We start from the raw sequence: 25,456 nt of genomic DNA on the forward strand, positions 1-25,456 counted from the left end.
GATTCCATGTCTATGTATAGAGGGCAGCAGCCTCTAAGGTGCAGGGTGGAGTAACATTATTAAAGTGACCAGTGATTCCATGTCTATGTATAGAGGGCAGCAGTCTCTAAGGTGGAGGGTGGAGTAACATTATTAAAGTGACCAGTGATTCCATGTCTATGTATAGAGGGCAGCAGCCTCTAAGGTGCAGGGTGGAGTAACATTATTAAAGTGTGATTCCAAGTCTATGTATAGAGGGCAGCAGCCTCTAAGGTGCAGGGTTGAGTAACAGGGTGGTGGCATTAACTAAAATACTGTAGAATAGAATACAGTATATATATTTTTATTTGATTTGACCTTTATTCATACAGGTTTTTCTCATTGAGATAAAATCTCTATTCCAAGAGAGACCTGGTCCAACAGCATCAGGGGGAACAAAGTTTCAGACAAAACAACTTACACTAACACAACATTAAACAAAACTATAGACACACATAAAGTACAACAATGACATATTACGTAAAAAAACACGAATGTCATAACTTAAAAACAGCTGTCCTTAAGACAATTAAACTCTTCAATGATATTTACATCGATCAAGTGTTTAAACTCCACCAATGAAACTAGATCATCACATTTTAAAATGTTCAGGAGAGAATTCCAGGACCACGGAGCTGAGTAACTAAAACTATTTCTACCATGACCTGTTCTACTTTTTGGTACTGTTAGAAGCAAATGAGAATGGGACCATAATTGATATTTATTTACTGACCTGATTAAAAAATAACAGAGATAAAGTGGCATTTTACCCATTATGGCCTTATAAATCCGTGTAAACCAGTGTTAAGTCTATGCAACGTCAATAAAGAACAGCCAACGGCGCTGTAGAGATCACAATGATGTGTTAGACGTTTCTGATTTTTAATGAACCTGAGGGCTGCATGATACACTGAATCAAGTGCTCTCAGGGTAGTGGCTGAGGCCTGCATGATACACTGAATCAAGTGCTCTCAGGGTAGTGGCTGAGGGCTGCATGATACACTGAATCAAGTGCTCTCAGGGTAGTGGCTGAGGCCTGCATGATACACTGAATCAAGTGCTCTCAGGGTAGTGGCTGAGGCCTGCATGATACACTAAATCAAGTGCTCTCAGGGTAGTGGCTGAGGGCTGCATGATACACTGAATCAAGTGCTCTCAGGGTAGTGGCTGAGGGCTGCATGATACACTGAATCAAGTGCTCTCAGGGTAGTGGCTGAGGGCTGCATGATACACTGAAGTGCTCTCAGGGTAGTGGTTGAGGCCACGCTCTTTAAATGAGCTACGACTTCAAATAAAAAACATTCCTAAATAATAATTCAAACATAGCAAGAATCACGAATCAAATAGTCCAACAGCAAATCAGTCAAAAAGTATGTGATGTATGCATATGATGTAGGGAAACAGTGGTGAGGGGGGGGGGGGGGCACCTGTACCAGACTGGGAGAGAGACCGGGGGGGGGGGCGGCACCTGTACCAGACTGGGAGAGACAGATCAGGGCAAGGGGGGGACACCTGTACAAGACTGGGAGAGACAGACCAGGGAAAAGGGGGGGTGGCAAAACCATGAAGGAGATATAATCGCTAACCAGAACCTTAATAAAAATTGCTAACATCCAGACCAGAGTAGATGGTCATATAAAAGCAGGGAGCAAAATGTTTGGTGATTAGATCCAGTGTGATAGAGGAGGGACAAACATATGAGATGAGTAAAGCAGTATGTAAACATTGTTAAAGTGACCAGTGATTCAATGTCTATGTGTATAGGCCAGCAACCTCTAAGGTGCAGGTTTGAGTAACCGGGTGGTAGCCAGCTAGTGATGGCTGTTAAACAGTCTGATGGCCTTGAGATAGAAGCTGTTTTTCAGTCTCTCGTTCCCAGCTTTCTTGCACCTGTACTGACCTCACCTTCTGAATGCTAGCGGGGTGAACAGGCTGTGGCTCGGGTGGTTGATGTCCTTGATTATCTTTTTTGCCTTCCTGTGATATCGGGTGCTGTAGGTGTCCTGGAGGGCAGGCAGGCAGTGTACCCCCGGTGATTTGTTGGGCAGACCGCACCACCCTCTGGAGAGTAACCGGGTGTTAGCCAGCTAGTGATGGCTGTTTAACTGTTACAATCGTTGTTAGAATGAATGGACCAAGGCGCAGCGTGCGTAGAGTCGCCGGAGGCTCCAGACCATGGATCGTCGCCGGAGGAACCGGACCGTGGATTGTCGCCGGGGACTCCGGACCGTAGATCGTCGCCGGAGGCTCCAGACCGTGGATCGTCGCCGGGGACTCCGGACAGTGGCTCGTCGCCGGGGACACCGGATTGGGAACCCTCGCTGAAGGCTCTGGACTGGGATCCCTCGCAGGAGGCTCCGGACTGGGAACCCTCGCAGGAGGCTCTGGACTGGGCACCCTCGCAGGAGGCTCCGGACTGGGAACCCTCGCAGGAGGCTCTGGACTGGGCACCCTCGCAGGAGGCTCCGGACTGGGAACCGTTGCTGGATGCTCTGGACTGGGAACCGTCGCTGGAGGCTCCAGACCTTTGATCCTCTCTGGAGGCTCTGGGCCATGGATCATCACTGGAGGCTCCGGGCCATGGATCATCACTGGAGGCTCCGGGCCACGGATCATCACTGGAGGCTCCGGGCCACGGATCATCACTGGAGGCTCCGGGCCACGGATCATCACTGGAGGCTCCAGGCCATGGATCATCACTGGAGGCTCCGGGCCATGGATCATCACTGGAGGTTACGGGCCATGGTTCATTACTGGAGGCTTCGGGCCATGGATCATCACTGGAGGCTTCCGGCCATGGATCATCACTGGTTTGCTCCGGGCCATGGATCATCACTGGAGGCTTCCGGCCATGGATCATCACTGGCGGCTCCGGGCCATGGATCATCACTGGTTTGCTCCGGGCCATGGATCATCACTGGAGGCTTCAGGTCATTGATCATCACTGGAGGCTTCGGGCCGCGAACTATTGCTGGAGGTTCCGGACTGTGAACCATCGCTGGAGGTTCCGGACTGCAGACCGTCGCCGGAGGCTCTGGACTGGGAACTGTCGCTGGAGGCCTGGTGCGTGGAGCTGGCACCACGCGTCCTGGACAAATGATAACCTTCGCACTGCAAGTGCGGAGAGCTGGCACAGGACGACTGGGGACACGTTGCGTAGAGCCGGCGCAGGATGTAGTGGACCCTGGAGGCGTACTGGAGACCAGGAGCGCTGAGCCGGCCCATCCGTCCTGGACAGATACCCACTTTAGCACAACAAGTTTAGCACGACAAGTGCGGGGAGCGACCAAGCTTTAACTTCTTATGGCTGCAGGGCGGTGCCAGTACACTTATGACAAAAGCCACTTCAAGTGCAGGGCGCGAAATTCAAAATATATTTTTTAGAAATATTTAACTTTCACACATTAACAAGTCCAATACAGCATTTGAAAGATAAACATCTTGTGAATCCAGCCAACATGTCCGATTTTTTAAATGTTTTACAGCGAAAACACCACGTATATTTATGTTAGCTCACCACCAAATACAAAAAAGAACAGACATTTTTCACAGCACAGGTAGCATGCACAAAGCCAACCTAACTAACCAAGAACCAACCAAACTAACCAAGAAACAACTTCATCAGATGACAGTCTTATAACATGTTATTCAATAAATCTATGTTTTGTTCGAAAAATGTGCATATTTGAGCTATAAATCAGTTTTCCATTGCAGCTACCATCACAGCTACCGTCAAAAATGGCACTGAAGCAGCCAGAGTAATTACAGACACCAACGTCAAATACCTAAATACTCATCATAAAACATTTCTGAAAAATACATGGTGTACAACAAATGAAAGACAGGCATCTTGTGATTCCAGCAAATATTTCCGATTTCTTAAGTGTTTTACAGCGAAAACACAATATAGCATTATATTAGCTTACCACAATAGCCAGAAACCCAAGCCATTTCCCAGCAGCAAAAATTAGCGATCGTAACAAACCAGCAAAAGATATATAATTTTTGACTAACCTTGATAAGCTTCATCAGATGACAGTCCTATAACATCAGGTTATACATACACTTATGTTTTGTTCGAAAATGTCCATATTCAGAGCTGAAATCAGTGGTTATACATTGTGCTAACGTAGCCTCTTTTTCCCACAACGTCCGGATATTTTTCTGGCACTCACATATTTTGACCAAATAACTATTCATAAACATAACTAAAAAATACATGTTGTATAGGAAATGATAGATACACTAGTTCTTAACCTGTCTAGGATCAGCGTGGCGCTAGCGGCACACCCCCCCCCCCCCACTGAAAAACCAGTGCCGCGAAATTCAAAAAAAATATTTTTTTTAAATATTTAACTTTCACACATTAAAGTCCAATACAGCTAATGAAAGACACAGATCTTGTGAATCCAGTCAACATTTCCGATTTTTAAAATGTTTTACAGGGAAGACACAATATGTAAAGATGTACATCTATTACCTAAAAACACATTAGCATAATCCACCATCTTTTATTTGTCCACCAACACCAGTAGCCATCACCAATTCGGCTAAACTAAGATATTTATAGCCCCTAACCAACAAAAAAACTCATTAGATGACAGTCTGATAACATATTTATGGTATGGGATAGGTTTTGTTAGAAAAAAGTGCATATTTCAGGTAGATGGCATAGGTTACAATTGCACCCACCGTCACAAATGGAATAGAAAAACTACTTAGAGCAACGTGTTTACCTACTTACTAATCATCAAACATTTCGTAAAAATACACAGCATACACGAATCGAAAGACACAGATCCTGTGAATACAGACAATATTTCAGATTTTCTAAGTGTCTTACAGCGAAAACACAATAAATCGTTATATTAGCATAGCACATAGCACATAGCAGCCCAGCATTGATTCTAGCCAAAGTGAGCGATAAAAGTCAACATCGCCAAAAGATATTAATTTTTTCACTAACCTTCTCAGAATTCTTCCGATGACACTCCTGTAACATCATATTACACATTCCATATAGAGTTTGATCGCAAATGTTTATATTTAGCCACCAAAATCATGGTTAGACAATGTGAAATGTAGACAAGCTGGTCAGAAAAAGTCCTTGCGCCACTTAGACAGTGATCTACTCTTATACATAAATACTCATAAACGTGACTAAAAAATATAGGGTGGACAGGGATTGATAGACAATTTAATTCTTAATACAATCGCGGAATTACATTTTTTTATTTATCCTTACTTTTCAATACAGTTTGCGCCAAGCGAAGCTACGTCAAAAAACATGGCGTCCTAAGCCACTAAAATGTTTCGACAGAAACACGATTTATCATAATAAAAACGTCCTACCTTGAGCTGTTCTTCCATCAGTATCTTGGGCAAAGGATCCTTTCTTGGGAGCAATCGTCTTTTGGTGGAAAGCTGTCCTCTTGCCATGTGGAAATGCCAACTGCGTTCGGGATGAACTGAAAAGCGTGCCCAACTATTCACATCGTTGCAAAAATCGGTCCCAAAATCGCACTAAACGGATATAAATTGCTATAAAACGCTTTAAATTAACTACCTTATGATGTTTTTAACTCCTATAACGAGTGAAAAGATGACCGGAGAAATATAACAGGCTAAACTAACGCTTGGAACAGGAGCGGGTCGGTGTCCAGCACGCGCGTTACGCAGCAAGGAAAGACTTGCTAGCTACAGGGTTTTTTGATTTATAGGGCCTGTGAACGCGCAATCGACCCCATTGGAATCGTCATCACGTAAAGGCATCCAGGGGAAGACGTAAGAAGTGTCCGTATAGTCATAGCAATATCAGTGCCGTTTTAACTGACTTCAGAACAGTGGCCAACATTTCTGAAATCTGAATCCATGTCAGGGAAATTGCTGTAGAATGGGCTCTGTTCCACTTAGAGACAAAATTTCAACTCCTATAGAAACTATAGACTGTTTTCTATCCAATAATAATAATAATATGCATATTGTACGATCAAGGATTTTGTGGGAAGCCGTTTCAAAAATTACCCAATTAGCATAAATAGTCTAAACAGCGCCCCCATCCCCAACAGGTTAATGCAATCGCCGTGTTAGAATTCTAAAAATAACTTCATTACGATATGCAGTTTACGTTATGGCGAGAGCGTGCCCAAAACCTGGCCGCAAACGACTAGTACAACATGTTCGACAGATATATGAAATAACATCATAAAATGGGTCCTACTTTTGATGATCTTTCATCAGAATGTTGTACAAGGGGTACTTTGTCGGGAACAATCGTTGTTTGGATTTAGAATGTCCTCTTCTCCAGTCAATTAGCACGGAAAGCTAGCAAAGTGGCGCTAATCTCTCCTTCCTGAACAAAGGCACACAACGCAACACGCCTAACGTCCCGAATAAATTTCAATAATCTAATAAAACTATATTGAAAAAACATACTTTACGATGATATTGTCACATGTATCAAATAAAATCAAAGCCGGAGATATTAGTCGTCTATAACGACAGCCTTACAGAAGGCAATACCAGGTCCCTTCACGCGCTCTCCAAAAAAAAGGAAACTGGTGACATGTCATACAAAGAGCATTTATTCGAGCCCAGATCAAGTTATACACTCAATTTCTTCTCTCACTGCCTGTCGACATCTAGTGGAAGACGTATGAAGTGCATGTATTCTAATAAATATCAAGGACCTTTATAGGCAGGCCCTAGAAGAGAGCATCGATTTCAGATTTTCCACTTCCTATCAGGAAGTTTGCTGCAAAATGAGTACTGTCTTACTCACAGATATAATTCAAACGGTTTTAGAAACTAGAGAGTGTTTTCAATCCAATAGTGATAATAATATGCATATTGTACGAGCAAGAATTGAGCACGAGGCCGTTTGAAATGGGCACCTTTTATCCGGCTAATCAATACTGCCCCTGCAGCCCAAACAGTTTAAACGTGATGAAATGTCCAAAAGTTCCGTAACAGTCAGTAGAAACATATCAAACGATGTATTGAATCAATCTTTAGAATGTTGTTAACATAAATCTTGAATAACGTTCCAACCGGAGAATTACATTGACTTCAGATGAGCGATGGAACAGGGCTCACTCTCATGTGAACGCGCATGGTCAAAGAATGGTCACCTCATGGCAGTGGTGACTAATTATTCTTTCATTCGGCCCCCTTCACAGTGGAGTCATCAGACAAAGTTCTACAGACTGTTGACATCTAGTGGAAGCCATAGGAAGTGCAAACCCATTCATATCTCGCTGTAATTTCAATGGGATCTTGGTTGAAAATCCACCAGCCTCAGAATTTCCACTTCCTGCTTGGATTTTTTCTCAGGTTTTTGCCTGCCATATGAGTTCTGTTATACTCACAGACATAATTCAAACAGTTTTAGAAACTTCAGAGTGTTTCCCATCCAATGCTACTAATAATTTGCATATATTAGCAACTATGACTGAGGAGCAGGCCGTTTACTCTGGGCACCTCTGTGCACCTTTCATCCAAGATAATCAATACTGCCCCTGCAGCCACAAGAAGTTAAATGTATTTGGCTAAGGTGTATGTAAACTTCCGACTTCAACTGTATGTGTTTTTGCTGTTTGTTCTTTGTTATAGAGCCAAAAAGGTTGGAGAAGTGGTTTATCCGTCCATCTCCATTTTGGATAGATAATGCTTTGTGTTGTTTAGAGTTTTCCAATGTTCCCAGAAGTGGTTAGATTCTATGGAACCTTGTAGTGATGTTCCTCCTTTGTCCGTAGTGTATTTCTGTATTGTTTTTGTGATTCACCATAGTGAAGGCTCAGATTTTCTTGGTCTCTATGTTTTTGGTTGGATAGGTTTCTCAATTTCGCTCTGTCTCTTTCTCACTCTCACTCTATCTTTCCATTTATCCTCACCTCTCTCTCTTTCCATCTCTGCTCACCTCTCTTTCCCCCTCTCCCTCTCACTCTCTCTCTCTCTCTAAATCTCCCTCTAGGCCCCCCAGGACCCCCTGGTGTGGTGATAGTAGAAGAGATCATGGCCACTACAGCCACCCTGTCATGGAGTGGAGGGGTGGACAACCACAGCCCCATCAGCAGCTACAATCTCCAGGCCCGGAGCCCCTTTTCCCTGGGCTGGCAGACCCTCAGGACAGGTATGGATGCTGTCCTGTTTTAGGCCAGAGATGTTTAGCTGCATAGGGGATGTATTGCCTTGTGGAAACCAATATGGAGGCCAGAGATGTGAAGTTGCATACAGGATGTATTGCCTTGTGGAAGCCAATATCGAGGCCAGAGATGTGAAGTTGCATACAGGATGTATTGCCTTGTGGAAACCAATATCGAGGCCAGAGATGTGAAGTTGCATAGAGGATATATTGGCTTGTGGAAACCAATATGGAGGCCAGAGATGTGAAATTGCATACAGGATATATTGCCTTGTGGAAACCAATATGGAAGGAAATATAAACTCTAGATTCTGGAGACTAATGCTGGATGTGTTTTGTTCTTGTCCACAATGATGTATTCATTGTAACTGTAATTTCCTGTTCAGAACTTGGCTGTTGTTCAACAGAGCTTAATAATAAAACAAGTCTGTGGAGCGCAAAAGGTAATTGCAGTGGTCTAAATTACATGCAGAATTATGTCAAAGACGACCAGAAAATTAACCTCTATCCGTTAAGAATGGCAAAGCTGATTCGTGAGGTGGCAGTGAGAAACCACAGGATTTTCACTGAGCTGTCACTATTTCATTGGGTTTATTTCCCCGTACCATGACAGTAATACCGTATAATTATATGTTCATGTCAGAGGATGACTGCTGACTCAGTAGGTGTAATCTGTACCGCTGCTGCCTCTGCGTTGGGAGGATAAGAATAATAGAAAAGTTTAGAGCTCCATAATGAATCATGTCCACAGATGTAGGATGATTCACAATATATGCGGCCCAAATGACACTCTATTCCCTATATAGCACACTACTTTTGACTAGAGCCCTATGGTGATCCCTATGGGCCCTGGTCAAATGTAGTGCACAAGGGAATACGGTGCCATTTGGGATACAGCCCCTTTTCATTTTGTTGTTTTACATTAGGCCTTGTTCATTAACATAGAACAGGAGGAAAGACCAATAAGCCTTGTTCATTAACACAGACTGGGAGGAAAGACCATTAAGCCTTGTTCATTAACACAGACTGGGAGGAAAGACCAATAAGCCTTGTTCATTAACACAGACTGGGAGGAAAGACCAATAAGCCTTGTTCATTAACATGGAACAGGAGGAAAGACCAATACGCCTTGTTCATTAACACAGACTGGGAGGAAAGACCAATAAGCCTTGTTCATTAACATGGAACAGGAGGAAAGACCAATACGCCTTGTTCATTAACATGGAACAGGAGGAAAGACCAATAGGCATTGGGTAACAGGAGTTACTGCAATGTTAAGTGCTTGCCGTGAATTTGACAGTAACTTACAGGCAGCTCAGTGTCAAGTGAAAGTCAGTATTTCATATTACAGCATATCTACAGTATTGTTGTATTATATTATTAGTATTAAAGTCAGTATTTTATATTGCAGTATAACTACAGTATTGTTATATTATATTATTAAAGTCGGTATTTCATATTACAGCATATCTACAGTATTATTATATTATATTATTAGTATTAAAGTCAGTATTTTATATTGCAGTATAACTACAGTATTGTTATATTATATTATTAAAGTCGGTATTTCATATTACAGCATATCTACAGTATTATTATATTATATTATTAGTATTAAAGTCAGTATTTTATATTGCAGTATAACTACAGTATTGTTATATTATATTATTAAAGTCGGTATTTCATATTACAGTATAACTATCGTGTTACTATATTATATTATTAGTATTAAAGTCGGTATTTCATATTACAGTGTATCTACAGTGTTACTATATTATATTATTATTATTATTAAAGTCAGTATTTCATATTACAGTGTATCTACACTATTATTATATTATAGTATTATTAATTCAGTATTTCATATTGCAGTAAAACTACACTATTATTATATTATTATTATTATTATTATATTATTATTATTATTATTATTATTATTATGTTATCAAAGCACACAACACTTAGTACAATACCCTAAAACGGACTGTATCATACTGTACAAAAGTAAAAGCTACCACAATTGGAGTGAATGTGTGACTGAATGAATGGATGGATGAATGAATGATATTCATTGTCGGGATGGGTTTTGTATTTCACAGTATTTTACTGTAATTACAAGGGATTGGTGCAAACAGGTTGGCTGCTAGGTAACGTGTTTCCACATTACAGCATATTAATGAATATTTGGTCTTTCATATGACTTACACTTCTAGAAGCCAAAGGCTTCCAAACTGGTGACTACGTGGCAAAACAGACCGAAAGACCAGGGCAACATGCTCACCCATTTAAGGGTTATGACCTAAAGACCAGGGCAACATGCTCACCCATTTAAGGGTTATGACCTAAAGACCAGGGCAACATGCTCACCCATTTAAGGGTTATGACTGAAAGACCAGGGCAACATGCTCACCCATTTAAGGGTTATGACCTAAAGACCAGGGCAACATGCTCACCCATTTAAGGGTTATGACTGAAAGACCAGGGCAACATGCTCACCCATTTAAGGGTTATGACTTCCTGCCACTTCCCTTATATATTTTAAATGGATGAGGCACTATAACCTTATAGGAGTTTAATTGGTAACGCATTCTCACTCAAGGGCGCAACAAATATAGCCTCTTACAAGACACGCCTCAAAATATGTTAATGAGCCAGAACCACTGGCACGGACCGCTTTAACACCGTCTGTGAAGATACGTGTGATGAAAGACTGAGGTGAGAAACAAGAATGACGCGGCCCATAACTAACAATAAACATAGTAGTGTCTAGTCTTCTGAACTAGGGGCTCATTTAACTGTACAGGAATACATTGTGTCTCAGTAACACAATTACCAAACACCGCATCAACAGATCTTTACCAAATAACCTGGTAAGTGGGCCTTTCTAAATTGGGATTGGGACCCATCATTAATATCTATTGATCAGATTGTCTCCAACACATTTTGACCATGATGACAGTGTCTCACAGGAGATGTTCAACAAGGTCCCTAGTAGCGATCTATAACCTTTCCCTACTCTCATGCTCTGTGGCTTTTCACTCTTCCTCATGGACCTGTGACAGGCAGCCCTCACGGTGATCTCCCCTGTCAATGTATCTTTGTTAGATACTGTGTAGAAGACATGAATAACAATTATTTTTACCTAACAAATATAGCTAGCAAGCATAACTTAACCAAACTAACGAAAATACACGCATTCTCAGGTAGATTCTGTCAACGTTATATCATTTTACAGAGTAACTAGCTAGCTACAGTTAATAGTTAAATTAGCTAATATGAGTGTAGATAGCTGACGTTATATCGGTCACTGACTTGGTACTCACCTTCATAGTTGTCTATGTAGCGTCATATATACATCTTGAACCCCGTTTCATTCTTGCGAGTCTCGGAGGCTGATTTAACAATTCGATGTATATCATTAATATTAATTTGAGGCGAGTCCTGAAGACACCTAGTAAAAAACGGAGATGTAGTAGTAACGTTATATCGTCGATAATAACTTGACTTCCGTTCTATAGTATGCGCCACTGGAAATTGTCACGCCGGTAGGAAGTGTGTTTAGAATATTCAATCATGGAATGTGCATAAGGGCTATTGTCCAACCCAGCCAATTATGACTTGGAATATTTGTCACTCCACAGTGATCTAAACATATGAGGAATGTTAGAGGCAGAACCCTATTCTTCATGGGCCAGGTTCAAGAACCCTATTCCTCATGGGCCAGGGTCAAGAACCCTATTCCTCATGGGCCCTGGTCAAGAGCCCTATTCCTCATGGGCCCTGGGTCAAGAACCCTATTCTTCATGGGCCCTGGTTAAGAACCCTATTCCTCATGGGCCCTGGTCAAGAACTCTATTCCTCATGGGCCCTGGTCAAGAACTTTATTCCTCAGGGGTCCGGGTCAAGAACCCTATTCCTCATGGGCCCTGGTTAAGAACCCTATTCTTCATGGGCACGGGTAAAGAACCCTATTCTTCATGGGCCCGGGTCAAGAACCCTAATCCTCATGGGCCCTGGTCAAGAGCCCTATTCTTCATGGGCCCTGGTTAAGAACCCTATTCCTCATGGGCCCTGGTCAAGAACTCTATTCCTCATGGGCCCTGGTCAAGAACTTTATTCCTCAGGGGTCCGGGTCAAGAACCCTATTCCTCATGGGCCCTGGTTAAGAACCCTATTCTTCATGGGCACGGGTCAAGAACCCTATTCTTCATGGGCACGGGTCAAGAACCCTATTCCTCATGGGCCCGGGTCAAGAACCCTATTCTTCATGGGCCCTGGTCAAGAGCCCTATTCCTCATGGGCCCTGGTTAAGAACCCTATTCCTCATGGGCCCTGGTCAAGAACTCTATTCCTCATGGGCCCGGGTCAAGAACCCTATTCCTCATGGGCCCGGGTCAAGAACCCTATTCTTCATGGGCCCGGGTCAAGAACCCTATTCCTCATGGGCCCGGGTCAAGAACCTTATTCTTCATGGGCCCGGGTCAAGAAGCCTATTCCTCATGGGCCCTGGTCAAGAGACCTATTCCTCATGGGCCCTGGTCAAGAACCCTATTCCTCATGGGCCCGGGTCAAGAACCCTATTCCTCATGGGCCCGGGTCAAGAACCCTATTCCTCATGGGCCCTGGTCAAGAGCCCTATTCCTCATGGGCCCTGGTTAAAAACCCCATTCCTTATAGGCCCTGGTTAAGAACCCTATTCCTCATGGGCCCTGGTCAAGAACCCTATTCCTCATGGGCCCTGGTTAAGAACCCTATTCTTCATGGGCCCTGGTTAAGAACCCTATTCTTCATGGGCCCGGGTCAAAAACCCTATTCCTCATGGGCCCTGGTTAAGAACCCTATTCTTCATGGGCCCGGGTCAAAAACCCTATTCCTCGTGGGCCCTGGTCAAGAGCCCTATTCTTCATGGGCCCTGGTCAAAAGAAGTGCTTTATAACTGGAATTGGGCCATTTGGGACGAATCAATCTACTCTTTTCAGCCAACTGTTCACTGACTTGCCCTGTGGATAATTGGTTTAACCTTGACAAGCTGGGTTTGTGGCTCGCTAGCCAGTATTGGATATCCCAGCCAGCCAGTCCTGTCCTGTCATATTTATCTTGACAATATTGAAAATTCAGCCATAATAAGGAATCAGAGAGATTATATACAATACAATAACTGTAGTGGATTATCAGAGCGTACAGTGATCAGTTCAACTGTAGAGTAAGTGTATCTGCATTGTGGCAAGATATCATCGTATCATTCCATGTGTATTTCAATAACAGGGTTATGATTACAAAATACAATATTTTCCATACTGCTGCGGTGTCAATATGTTCTGTTCTCCAGTGATGTATTTCTACTGTTCTGGCCCTGTTTATCATGCCGTTCTGGTGGTGAATGTCTCTCTATCCCCCCTCTCCCTCCATCCTCTCCAGACCCAGAGCCAGTGACAGGGGACATGGAGTCAGCCATGGCTGTGGACCTGAACCCCTGGGTGGACTATGAGTTCAGGGTGGTGGCCAGTAATGCTATCGGGACAGGAGACCCCAGTGCCCCATCCAGAGGGGTCCGGACTAAAGAAGCAGGTAACTGTGTGTGTGGTGTGTGTGTGTGTGTGTGTGTGTGTGTGTGTGTGTGTGTGTGTGTGTGTGTGTGTGTGTCTGTGTGTGTGTGTGTGTGTGTGTGTGTGTGTGTGTGTGTGTGTGTGTGTGTGTGTAACTGTGTGTAACTGTGTGTGTGTGTGTAACTGTGTGTGTAACTGTGTGTGTGTGTGCGTGTGTAACTGTGTGTGTGTGTAACTGTGTGTGTAACTGTGTGTGTGTGTGCGTGTGTAACTGTGTGTGTGTGTAACTGTGTGTGTAACTGTGTGTGTGTGTAACTGTTTGTGTAACTGTGTGTGTGTGTAACTGTTTGTGTAACTGTGTGTGTGTGTAACTGTGTGTGTAACTGTGTGTGTACCTGTGTGTGTGTGTGCGTGTGTAACTGTGTGTGTGTGTGCGTGTGTAACTGTGTGTGTGTGTAACTGTGTGTGTAACTGTGTGTGTGTGTAACTGTGTGTGTAACTGTGTGTGTAACTGTGTGTGTGTGCGTGTGTAACTGTGTGTGTGTGTGCGTGTGTAACTGTGTGCGTGTGTAACTGTGTGTGTAACTGGTGTGTGTGTAACTGTGTGTGTAACTGTGTGTGTGTGTAACTGTGTGTGTAACTGTGTGTGTACCTGTGTGTGTAACTGTGTGTGTGTGTAACTGTGTGTGTGTGTGTAACTGTGTGTGTGTAACTGTGTGTGTAACTGTGTGTGTAACTGTGTGTGTAACTGTGTGTGTAACTGTGTGTAACTGTGTGTGCAACTGTGTGTAACTGTGTGTGTAACTGTGTGTGTGTGTAACTGTGTGTGTGTGTAACTGTGTGTGTGTGTAACTGTGTGTGTACCTGTGTGTGTGTAACTGTGTGTGTAACTGTGTGTGTAACTGTGTGTGTGTGTAACTGTGTGTGTGTGTAACTGTGTGTGTGTGTAACTGTGTGTGTAACTGTGTGTAACTGTGTGTGTGTGTAACTGTGTGTAACTGTGCGTGTAACTGTGTGTAACTGTGTGTAACTGTGCCACCTACACCACCTCTGTGGGTCCCTCATGGTTGAATATAACTCCCCTTCAGGTGTTGGAGGTCTGGTTGGGGTGTGGGTCCAGCAGGTGGAGGCCTGGTTGGAGTGTGGGTCCAGCAGGTGGAGGTCTGGTTGGGGTGTGGGTCCAGCAGGTGGAGGCCTGGTTGGAGTGTGGGTCCAGCAGGTGGAGGTCTGGTTGGGGTGTGGGTCCAGCAGGTGGAGGCCTGGTTGGGGTGTGGGTCCAGCAGGTGGAGGTCTGGTTGGGGTGTGGGTCCAGCAGGTGGAGGCCTGGTTGGGGTGTGGGTCCAGCAGGTGGAGGTCTGGTTGGGGTGTGGGTCCAGCAGGTGGAGGTCTGGTTGGGGTGTGGGTCCAGCAGGTGGAGGTCTGGTTGGGGTGTGGGTCCAGCAGGTGGAGGTCTGGTTGGGGTGTGGGTCCAGGTCTGGTTGGAGTGTGGGTCCAGCAGGTTGAGGTCTGGTTGGGGTGTGGGTCCAGCAGGTGGAGGTCTGGTTGGGGTGGAGGTCTGGTTGGGGTGTGGGTCCAGCAGGTGGAGGTCTGGTTGGGGTGTGGGTCCAGGTCTGGTTGGGGTGTGGGTCCAGCAGGTGGAGGTCTGGTTGGGGTGTGGGTCCAGCAGGTGGAGGTCTGGTTGGGGTGTGGGTCCAGCAGGTGGAGGCCTGGTTGGGGTGGAGGTCTGGTTGGGGTGTGGGTCCAGCAGGTGGAGTCCTGGTTGGGGTGGAGGTCTGGTTGGGGTGTGGGTCCAGCAGGTGGAGGTCTGGTTGGGGTGGAGGTCTGGTTGGGGTGTGGGTCCAGCAGGTGGAGGTCTGGGTTGGGGTGTGGGTCCAGCAGTTGGAGGCCTGGTTGGGGTGTGGGTCCAGTAGGTGGAGGTCTGGTTGGGGTGTGGGTCCAGGTCTGGTTGGGGTGTGGGTCCAGGTCTGGTTGGGGTGTGGGTCCAGGTCTGGTTGGCGTGTGGGTCCAGCAGGTGGAGGTCTGGGTTGAGGTGTGGTTCCAGCAGGTGGAGGTCTGGTTGGGGTGTGGGTCCAGCAGGTGGAGGTCTGGTTGGGGTGTGGGTCCAGCAGGTGGAGGTCTGGTTGGGGTGTGGGTCCAGGTCTGGTTGGGGTGTGGGTCCAGGTCTGGTTGAGATGTGGGTCCAGCAGGTGGAGGTCTGGTTGGGGTGTGGGTCCAGCAGGTGGAGGCCTGGTTGGGGTGTGGGTCCAGGTCTGGTTGGGGTGTGGGTCCAGGTCTGGTTGGGGTGTGGGTCCAGGTCTGGTTGGGGTGTGGGTCCAGCAGGTGGAGGCCTGGTTGGGGTGGAGGTCTGGTTGGGGTGTGGGTCCAGCAGGTGGAGGCCTGGTTGGGGTGGAGGTCTGGTTGGGGTGGAGGTCTGGTCGGGGTGTGGGTCCAGCAGGTGGAGGTCTGGTTGGGGTGTGGGTCCAGCAGTTGGAGGCCTGGTTGGGGTTTGGGTCCAGGTCTGGTTGGGGTGTGGGTCCAGCAGGTGGAGGTCTGGTTGGGGTGTGGGTTCAGCAGGTGGAGGCCTGGTTGGGGTGTGGGTTCAGCAGGTGGAGGTCTGGTTGGGGTGGAGGTCTGGTTGGGGTGTGGGTCCAGCAGGTGGAGGTCTGGTTGGGGTGTGGGTCCAGGTCTGGTTGGGGTTTGGGTCCAGCAGGTGGAGGTCTGGTTGGGGTGTGGGTCCAGCAGGTGGAGGTCTGGTTGGGGTGTGGGTCCAGCAGGTGGAGGTCTGGTTGGGGTGTGGGTCAAGGTCTGGTTGGGGTGTGGGTCCAGCAGGTGGAGGTCTGGTTGGGGTGTGGGTCCAGCAGGTGGAGGTCTGGTTGGGGTGTGGGTCCAGGTCTGGGTTGGGGTGTGGGTCCAGCAGGTGGAGGCCTGGTTGGGGTGTGGGTCCAGCAGGTGGAGGCCTGGTTGGGGTGGAGGTCTGGTTGGGGTGTGGGTCCAGCAGGTGGAGGTCTGGTTGGGGTGTGGGTCCAGCAGGTGGAGGTCTGGTTGGGGTGTGGGTCCAGCAGGTGGAGGTCTGGTTGGGGTGTGGGTCCAGCAGGTGGAGGTCTGGTTGGGGTGTGGGTCCAGGCCTGGTTGGGGTGTGGGTCCAGCAGGTGGAGGTCTGGTTGGGGTGTGGGTCCAGCAGGTGGAGGTCTGGTTGGGGTGTGGGTCCAGGTCTGGTTGGGGTGTGGGTCCAGCAGGTGGAGGTCTGGTTGGGGTGTGGGTCCAGCAGGTGGAGGTCTGGTTGGGGTGTGGGTCCAGCAGGTGGAGGTCTGGTTGGGGTGTGGGTGCAGGTCTGGTTGGGGTGTGGGTCCAGCAGGTGGAGGTCTGGGTTGGAGTGTGGGTCCAGCAGGTGGAGGTCTGGTTGGGGTGTGGGTCCAACAGGTGGAGGTCTGGGTTGGGGTGTGGGTCCAGCAGGTGGAGGTCTGGTTGGGGTGTGGGTCCAGCAGGTGGAGGTCTGGGTTGGCGTGTGGGTCCAGCAGGTGGAGGTCTGGGTTGAGGTGTGGGTCCAGCAGGTGGAGTTCTGGTTGGGGTGTGGGTCCAGGTCTGGGTTGGGGTGTGGGTCCAGGTGGTGGAGGTCTGGTTGGGGTGTGGGTCCAGCAGGTGGAGGCCTGGTTGGGGTGGAGGTCTGGTTGGGGTGTGGGTCCAGCAGGTGGAGGTCTGGTTGGGGTTTGGGTCCAGCAGGTGGAGGTCTGGTTGGGGTGTGGGTCCAGCAGGTGGAGGTCTGGTTGGGGTGTGGGTCCAGCAGGTGGAGGTCTGGTTGGGGTGTGGGTCCAGTAGGTGGAGGTCTGGTTGGGCTGTGGGTCCAGCAGGTGGAGGTCTGGTTGGGGTGTGGGTCCAGCAGGTGGAGGTCTGGTTGGGGTGTGGGTCCAGGTCTGGTTGGGGTGTGGGTCCAAGTCTGGTTGAGGTGTGGGTCCAGCAGGTGGAGGTCTGGTTGGGGTGTGGGTCCAGCAGGTGGAGGCCTGGTTGGGGTGTGGGTCCAGGTCTGGTTGGGGTGTGGGTCCAGCAGTTGGAGGTCTGGTTGGGGTGTGGGTCCAGAAGGTGGAGGCCTGGTTGGGGTGTGGGTCCAGCAGGTGGAGGCCTGGTTGGGGTGGAGGTCTGGTTGGGGTGTGGGTCCAGCAGGTGGAGGTCTGGTTGGAGGTGTGGGTCCAGCAGGTGGAGTTCTGGTTGGGGTGTGGGTCCAGGTCTGGGTTGGGGTATGGGTCCAGCAGGTGGAGGCCTGGTTGGGGTGTGGGTCCAGCAGGTGGAGGCCTGTTTGGGGTGGAGGTCTGGTTGGGGTGTGGGTCCAGCAGGTGGAGGCCTGGTTGGGGTGGAGGTCTGGTTGGGGTGTGGCTCCAGCAGGTGGAGGTCTGGTTGGGGTGTGGGTCCAGCAGGTGGAGGTCTGGTTGGGGTGTGGGTCCAGGTCTGGTTGGGGTGTGGGTCCAGCAGGTGGAGGTCTGGTTGGGGTGTGGGTCCAGGTCTGGTTGGGGTGTGGGTCCAGCAGGTGGAGGTCTGGTTGGGGTGTGGGTCCAGCAGGTGGAGGCCTGGTTGGGGTGGAGGTCTGGTTGGGGTGTGGGTCCAGCAGGTGGAGGTCTGGTTGGAGGTGTGGGTCCAGCAGGTGGAGTTCTGGTTGGGGTGTGGGTCCAGGTCTGGGTTGGGGTATGGGTCCAGCAGGTGGAGGCCTGGTTGGGGTGTGGGTCCAGCAGGTGGAGGCCTGTTTGGGGTGGAGGTCTGGTTGGGGTGTGGGTCCAGCAGGTGGAGGCCTGGTTGGGGTGGAGGTCTGGTTGGGGTGTGGCTCCAGCAGGTGGAGGTCTGGTTGGGGTGTGGGTCCAGCAGGTGGAGGTCTGGTTGGGGTGTGGGTCCAGGTCTGGTTGGGGTGTGGGTCCAGCAGGTGGAGGTCTGGTTGGGGTGTGGGTCCAGGTCTGGTTGGGGTGTGGGTCCAGCAGGTGGAGGTCTGGTTGGGGTGTGGGTTCAGCAGGTGGAGGTCTGGTTGGGGTGTGGGTCCTGCAGGTGGAGGTCTGGTTGGGGTGTGGGTCCAGGTCTGGTTGGGGTGTGGGTCCAGCAGGTGGAGGTCTGGTTGGGGTGTGGGTCCAGCAGGTGGAGGTCTGGTTGGGGTGTGGGTCCAGCAGGTGGAGGCCTGGTTGGGGTGTGGGTCCAGCAGGTGGAGGCCTGGTTGGGGTGGAGGTCTGGTTGGGGTGTGGGTCCAGCAGGTGGAGGTCTGGGTTGAGGTGTGGGTCCAGCAGGTGGAGTTCTGGTTGGGGTGTGGGTCCAGGTCTGGGTTGGGGTGTGGGTCCAGCAGGTGGAGGCCTGGTTGGGGTGTGGGTCCAGCAGATGGAGGCCTGGTTGGGGTGGAGGTCTGGTTGGGGTGTGGGTCCAGCAGGTGGAGGCCTGGTTGGGGTGGAGGTCTGGTTGGGGTGTGGGTCCAGCAGGTGGAGGTCTGGTTGGGGTGTGGGTCCAGCAGGTGGAGGTCTGGTTGGCGTGTGGGTCCAGCAGGTGGAGGCCTGGTTGGGGTGGAGGTCTGGTTGGGGTGTGGGTCCAGCAGGTGGAGGCCTGGTTGGGGTGGAGGTCTGGTTGGGGTGTGGGTCCAGCAGGTGGAGGTCTGGTTGGGGTGGAGGTCTGGTTGGGGTGTGGGTCCAGCAGGTGGAGGTCTGGTTGGGGTGTGGGTCCAGCAGGTGGAGGTCTGGTTGGGGTGTGGGTCCAGGTCTGGTTGACCAGGGACCATAGGGTTCCTATTCCATATGTAGTACACTACTTTAGACCAGGGACCATAGGGTTCCTATTCCCTATGTAGTGCACTACTTTAGACCAGGGACCATAGGGTTCCTATTCCCTATGTAGTACACTACTTTAGACCAGGGACCATAGGGTTCCTATTCCCTATGTAGTACACTACTTTAGACCAGGGCCCATAGGGTTCCTATTCCCTATGTAGTGCACTACTTTTGACCAGGACCCATAGGGTTCCTATTCCCTATGTAGTACACTACTTTAGCCCGGGGCCCATAGGGTTCCTATTCCCTATGTAGTGCACTACTTTAGACCAGGGCCCATAGGGTTCCTATTCCCTATGTAGTGCACTACTTTAGACCAGGGCCCATAGTGTTCCATTTGGGATATAGCCTGTTTCTGTTTTGAACTGTGCGTATGTATGTGATCCAAACCAGGGATAGTTTTCCAGAAATATAATATATAAACCTGGCAATGGCTGAGCGGCTGAGGCTCTGAGTGGCTGAGTGGCTGAGATGCTGAGAGGCTGAGTGGCTGAGATTCTGAGAGGCTCAGTGGCTGAGTGGCTGAGGCTCTGAGAGGCTGAGTGGCTGAGGCTCTGAGAGGCTGAGTGGCTGAGGCTCTGAGGCTCTGAGTGGCTGAGGCTCTGAGGCTCTGAGTGGCTGAGTGGCTGAGGCTCTGAGTGGCTGAGACTCTGAGTGGCTGAGGCTCTGAGTGGCTGAGGCTCTGAGTGGCTGAGGCTCTGAGTGGCTGAGTGGCTGAGGCTCTGAGAGGCTGAGTGGCTGAGGCTCTGAGGCTCTGAGTGGCTGAGTGGCTGAGGCTCTGAGTGGCTGAGACTCTGAGTGGCTGAGGCTCTGAGTGGCTGAGGCTCTGAGTGGCTGAGGCTCTGAGTGGCTGAGGCTCTGAGTGGCTGAGTGGCTGAGGCTCTGAGTGGCTGAGGCTCTGAGTGGCTGAGGCTCTGAGTGGCTGAGGCTCTGAGTGGCTGAGGCTCTGAGTGGCTGAGTGGCTGAGGCTCTGAGTGGCTGAGTGGCTGAGGCTCTGAGTGGCTGAGTGGCTGAGACTCTGAGTGGCTGAGGCTCTGAGTGGCTGAGTGGCTGAGACTCTGAGTGGCTGAGGCTCTGAGTGGCTGAGGCTCTGAGTGGCTGAGGCTCTGAGTGGCTGAGTGGCTGAGGCTCTGAGTGGCTGAGTGGCTGAGGCTCTGAGTGGCTGAGGCTCTGAGAGGCTGAGTGGCTGAGGCTCTGAGAGGCTGAGTGGCTGAGGCTCTGAGACTCTGAGTGGCTGACGCTCTGAGACTCTGAGTGGCTGAGGCTCTGAGACTCTGAGTGGCTAAGGCTCTGAGAGAATGAGTGGCTGAGGCTCTGAGAGGCTGAGACTCTGAGGCTCTGAGTGACTGAGACTGTGGCTGAGTGGCTGAGACTCTGAGTGGCCCAGTGGCTGAGACTCTGAGTGGTTGAGGCTCTGAGAGGCTGAGTGGCTGAGGCTCTCAGACTCTGAGTGACTGAGGCTCTGAGACTCTGAGTGGCTGAGGCTCTCAGACTCTGAGTGGTTGAGGCTCTGAGAGGCTGAGTGGCTGAGACTCTGAGTGGTTGAGGCTCTGGGTTTGGCGGATGCCAGGAGAACGCTACCTGCCCCAATGCATAGTGCCAACTGTAAAGTTTGGTGGAGGAGGAATGATGGTCTGGGCCTGTTTTTTATGGTTTGGGTTAGGCACCTTAGTTCCACTAAAATGCTGTTTTTAGTATTATTAAACTGTTTTTAGTATTATTAAACTGTTTTTAGGGGGTAACTCAGCTTTAATATTGCAGATAGATTGTAGCTTCCATCAATGCAATTGTGTTCATCATTTCCAATCGCCCAACATCAGTGCCGGCCTCACTTACGCTCTTGTGGCTGAATGCAAGCAAATCAAATCAAAAAGGTGAAATTACAGTGAAATTCTGACTGACAAGCCCTTTATCAACAATGCATTTTTAAGAAAAATAAGTATGAAAAAAAGATTTACTAAAATAAACTGAAGTAAAAAATAAATGAATATAAAAGCAACAATAACATTTCAGTAGTGAGGCTATATGCAGGGGGTACCGGTACAGAGTCAATGTGGAGGCTATATGCAGGGGGTACCGGTACAGAGTCAATGTGGAGGCTATATACAGGGGGGTACCAGCACAGAGTCAATGTGGAGGCTATATGCAGGGGGAACCGGTACAGAGTCAATGTGGAGGCTATATGCAGGGGGAACCGGTACAGAGTCAATGTGGAGGCTATATACAGGGTGTTACGGTACAGAGTCAATGTGGAGGCTATATGCAGGGGGTACCGGTACAGAGTCAATGTGGAGGCTATATGCAGGGGGAACCGGTACAGAGTCAATGTGGAGGCTATATACGGGGGGTGCCGGTACAGAGTCAATGTGGAGGCTATATAGAGGTGGTACCAGTACAGAGTCAATGTGGAGACTATATACAGGGGGTACCGGTACAGAGTCAATGTGGAGGCTATGTACAGGGTGTTACGGTACAGAGTCAATGTGGAGGCTATATACAGGGGGTACCGGTACAGAGTCAATGTGGAGGCTATATAGAGGTGGTACCAGTACAGAGTCAATGTGGAGACTATATACAGGGGGTACCGGTACAGAGTCAATGTGTAGGCTATATACAGGGGGTACCGGTACAGAGTCAATGTGGAGGCTATATACAGGGGGTACCAGTACAGAGTCAATGTGGAGACTATATACAGGGGGTACCGGTACAGAGTCAATGTGGAGGCTATATACAGAGGGTTACGGTACAGAGTCAATGTGGAGGCTATATACAGGGGTTGCCGGTACAGAGTCAATGTGGAGGCTATATACAGGGGGTACTGGTACAGAGTCAATGTGGAGACTATATACAGGGGGTACCGGTACAGAGTCAATGTGGAGGCTATATACAGGGGGTACCGGTACAGAGTCAATGTGGAGGCTATATACAGAGGGTTACGGTACAGAGTCAATGTGGAGGCTATATACAGGGGGTACCGGTACAGAGTCAATGTGGAGGCTATATGCAGGGGGTGCCGGTACAGAGTCAATGTGCGGGGGCACCGGTTAATCGAGGTAATTGAGGTAATATGTAAATGTAGGTAGAGGTAAAGTGACTATACATAGATACACAGAGAGTAGCAGCAGCGTAAAAAGGGGGTGGGTGACATTGCAAATAGTCTGGGTAGCCATTTGATTAGCTGTTCAGTAGTCTTATGGCTTGGGGGTAGAAGCTGTTTAGAAGCCTCTTGGACCTAGACTTGGCGCTCCGGTACCATTTGCCGTGCGGTAGCAGAGAGAACAGTCTATGACTATGGTGGCTGGAGTCTTTGACAATTTTTAGGGCCTTCCTCTGACACCGCCTGGTATAGAGGTCCTGGATGGCAGGAAGCTTAGCCCCAGTGATGTACTGGGCCATACGCACTACCCTCTGGAGTGCCTTGCGCTCAGAGGCCGAGAAGTTGCCATACCAGGCAGTGATTCAACCAGTCAGGATGCCCTCCCTGCAGCTATGTTCCAACATCTTTAGAAAGCCTTACCAGAAGAGTGGAGGCTGTTATAGCAGTAAAGGGGTGACCAGGTCCATATGAATGCCTATGGTTTTGGAATGAGATCTTGGATGAGGAGGTGTCCATGAGATATTGGATGAGGAGGTGTCCATGAGATGTTGGATGAGGAGGTGTCCATGAGATGTTGGATGAGGAGGTGTCCATGAGATGTTGGATGAGGAGGTGTCCATGAGATGTTGGATGAGGAGGTGTCCATGAGATGTTGGATGAGGAGGTGTCCATGAGATGTTGGATGAGGAGGTGTCCATGAGATGTTGGATGAGGAGGTGTCCATGAGATGTTGGATGAGGAGGTGTCCATGAGATGTTGGATGAGGAGGTGTCCATGAGATGTTGGATGAGGAGGTGTCCATGAGATGTTGGATGAGGAGGTGTCCATGAGATGTTGGATGAGGAGGTGTCCATGAGCTGTTGGATGAGGAGGTGTCCATGAGATGTTGGATGAGGAGGTGCCCATGAGATGTTGGATGAGGAGGTGTCCATGAGATGTTGGATGAGGAGGTGTCCATGAGATGTTGGATGAGGAGGTGTCCATGAGATGTTGGATGAGGAGGTGTCCATGAGATGTTGGATGAGGAGGTGTCCATGAGATGTTGGATGAGGAGGTGCCCATGAGATGTTGGATGAGGAGGTGTCCACCCACTGTATATTATGAATATTATGAATAGTGGGTTCTTTATAAATAAAAAGTATTCTAAATGGCATATACTGGTATAACTCTACTTTTATGATTCCGTTTGGGTTTCTTGGGACAAGAGCTATGGGTCACCGATACTGTGGTAATGAAGCTTGTATTTTCCACATTTCAACTGGTCTTGAGTGTCTTCAAATGAGTAAAGCTATGGGTTGAGCAGAGTTGAATTTACTTGGTCAATAACAGTCAGCTATGGTCTTGCAGGAGATATGAAGTGTGATGGCAAGTTTTGTTTTCTTGTGCCCAAACTTCCAGTCCCATCGGTGGCCCCAGCTAACGTCAGTGGAGGGAACGGCCGCAGGCATGAACTGGTCACCTCCTGGGAGGTAAGGACATTTTTTAACCTTCCATTCTCAACAACACTGCCCTCGCTAGCTCACACACACAGACACACTCACTCACTCTCTCTCACAAACACTAACCCTAACCTTCTTAACCCCACTCCATAAAACAGAACTTTCCTATTTCCGGGCGTCCTAGTCTGATGACTGTTATTTATTTATTCGACTAACTATGTTTAATTGTTACCTGATTCAATAAATCACATAACATTTAACTCATTAGGAATTTGGGGGCACCACGGAAGAAGTTGTTAACGAGTTACTAACGAGTTACTATCTCCCAAATTAAACTCAAGAAGATATACAGTTGAAGTCGGAAGTTTACATACACCGTAGCCAAATACATATAAACTCAGTTTTTCACAATTTCTGACATTTAATCCTAGTAAATAATCCCTGTTTTAGGTCAGTTAGGATCACCACTTTATTTTAAGAACGTGAAATGTTAGAATAATAGAAGAGAGAATGATTTATTTCAGCTTTTATTTCTTTCATCACATTCCCAGTGGGTCAGAAGTTTACATACACTCAATTAGTATTTGGTATCATTGCCCTTAAACTGTTTAACTTGGGTCAAACGTTTCGGATTGCCTTCCACAAGCTTCCCACTATAAGTTGGGTGAATTTTGGCCCATTCCTCCTGACAGAGCTGATGTAACTGAGTCAGGTTTATAGGCCTCCTTGCTCGCACACGCTTTTTCAGTTGTGCCCACAAATGTTCTATAGGATTGAGTTCAGGGCTTTGTGATGGCTACTCCAATATCTTGACTTTGTTGTCCTTAAGCCATTTTGCCACAACTTTGGAAGTATGCTTGGGGTCATTGTCCATTTGGAAGACCCATTTACGACCAAGCTTTAACTTCCTGACTGATGTCTTGATATGCTTCAATATAGCCACATACTTTTCCTACCTCATGTTGCCATCTATTTTGTGAAGTTCACCAGTCCCTCCTGCAGCAAAGCACCCCCACAACATGATGCTGCTACCTCCGTGCTTCACGGTTGGGATGGTGTTTTTCAGCTTGCAAGCATCCCCCTTTTTCCTCCACGTATAACAATGGTCAATATGGTAAAACAGTTATATTTATGTTTCATCAGACCAGAGGACATTTCTTCAAAAGTACGATCTTTGTCCCCATGTGTCCCCCAATTTTTTATTGCAGTTTTGGAGCAGTGGCTTCTTCCTTCCTGAGGTGTCTTTCAGGTTATGTTGATATAGGACTCGTTTTACTGTGGATATAGATAGTTTTGTACCTGTTTTCTCCAGCATCTTCGCAAGGTCCTTTGCTGTTGTTCTGGGATTGATTTGCACATTTCGCACCAAAGTACGTTCATCTCTAGGAGACAGAACGCGTCTCCTTCCTGAGCTGTTTGATGGCTGCGTGTTCCCATGGTGTTTATAC

The 25,456-nt window shown here is 48.3% G+C and overlaps 1 protein-coding gene across 4 annotated transcripts in view; it reads left to right on the top strand.

Annotated features, from left to right (window-relative positions):
• The window catches only part of LOC129831624 (contactin-5-like), an 804,231-nt gene that overhangs the window by 672,619 nt on the left and 106,156 nt on the right, over positions 1–25,456 (top strand). For all 4 annotated transcript variants that reach the window (XM_055894962.1, XM_055894963.1, XM_055894964.1 and 1 more), the window contains 3 exons: positions 7,991–8,149; positions 13,580–13,729; positions 23,968–24,038. In XM_055894962.1, the coding sequence (XP_055750937.1) occupies positions 7,991–8,149; positions 13,580–13,729; positions 23,968–24,038 (380 nt within the window). The remainder of the gene's footprint in view (positions 1–7,990; positions 8,150–13,579; positions 13,730–23,967; positions 24,039–25,456) is intronic.

The sequence above is a fragment of the Salvelinus fontinalis genome, chromosome 33, assembly GCF_029448725.1.
Source record: "Salvelinus fontinalis isolate EN_2023a chromosome 33, ASM2944872v1, whole genome shotgun sequence".
Classification (NCBI taxonomy): Eukaryota; Metazoa; Chordata; class Actinopteri; order Salmoniformes; family Salmonidae; genus Salvelinus; species Salvelinus fontinalis.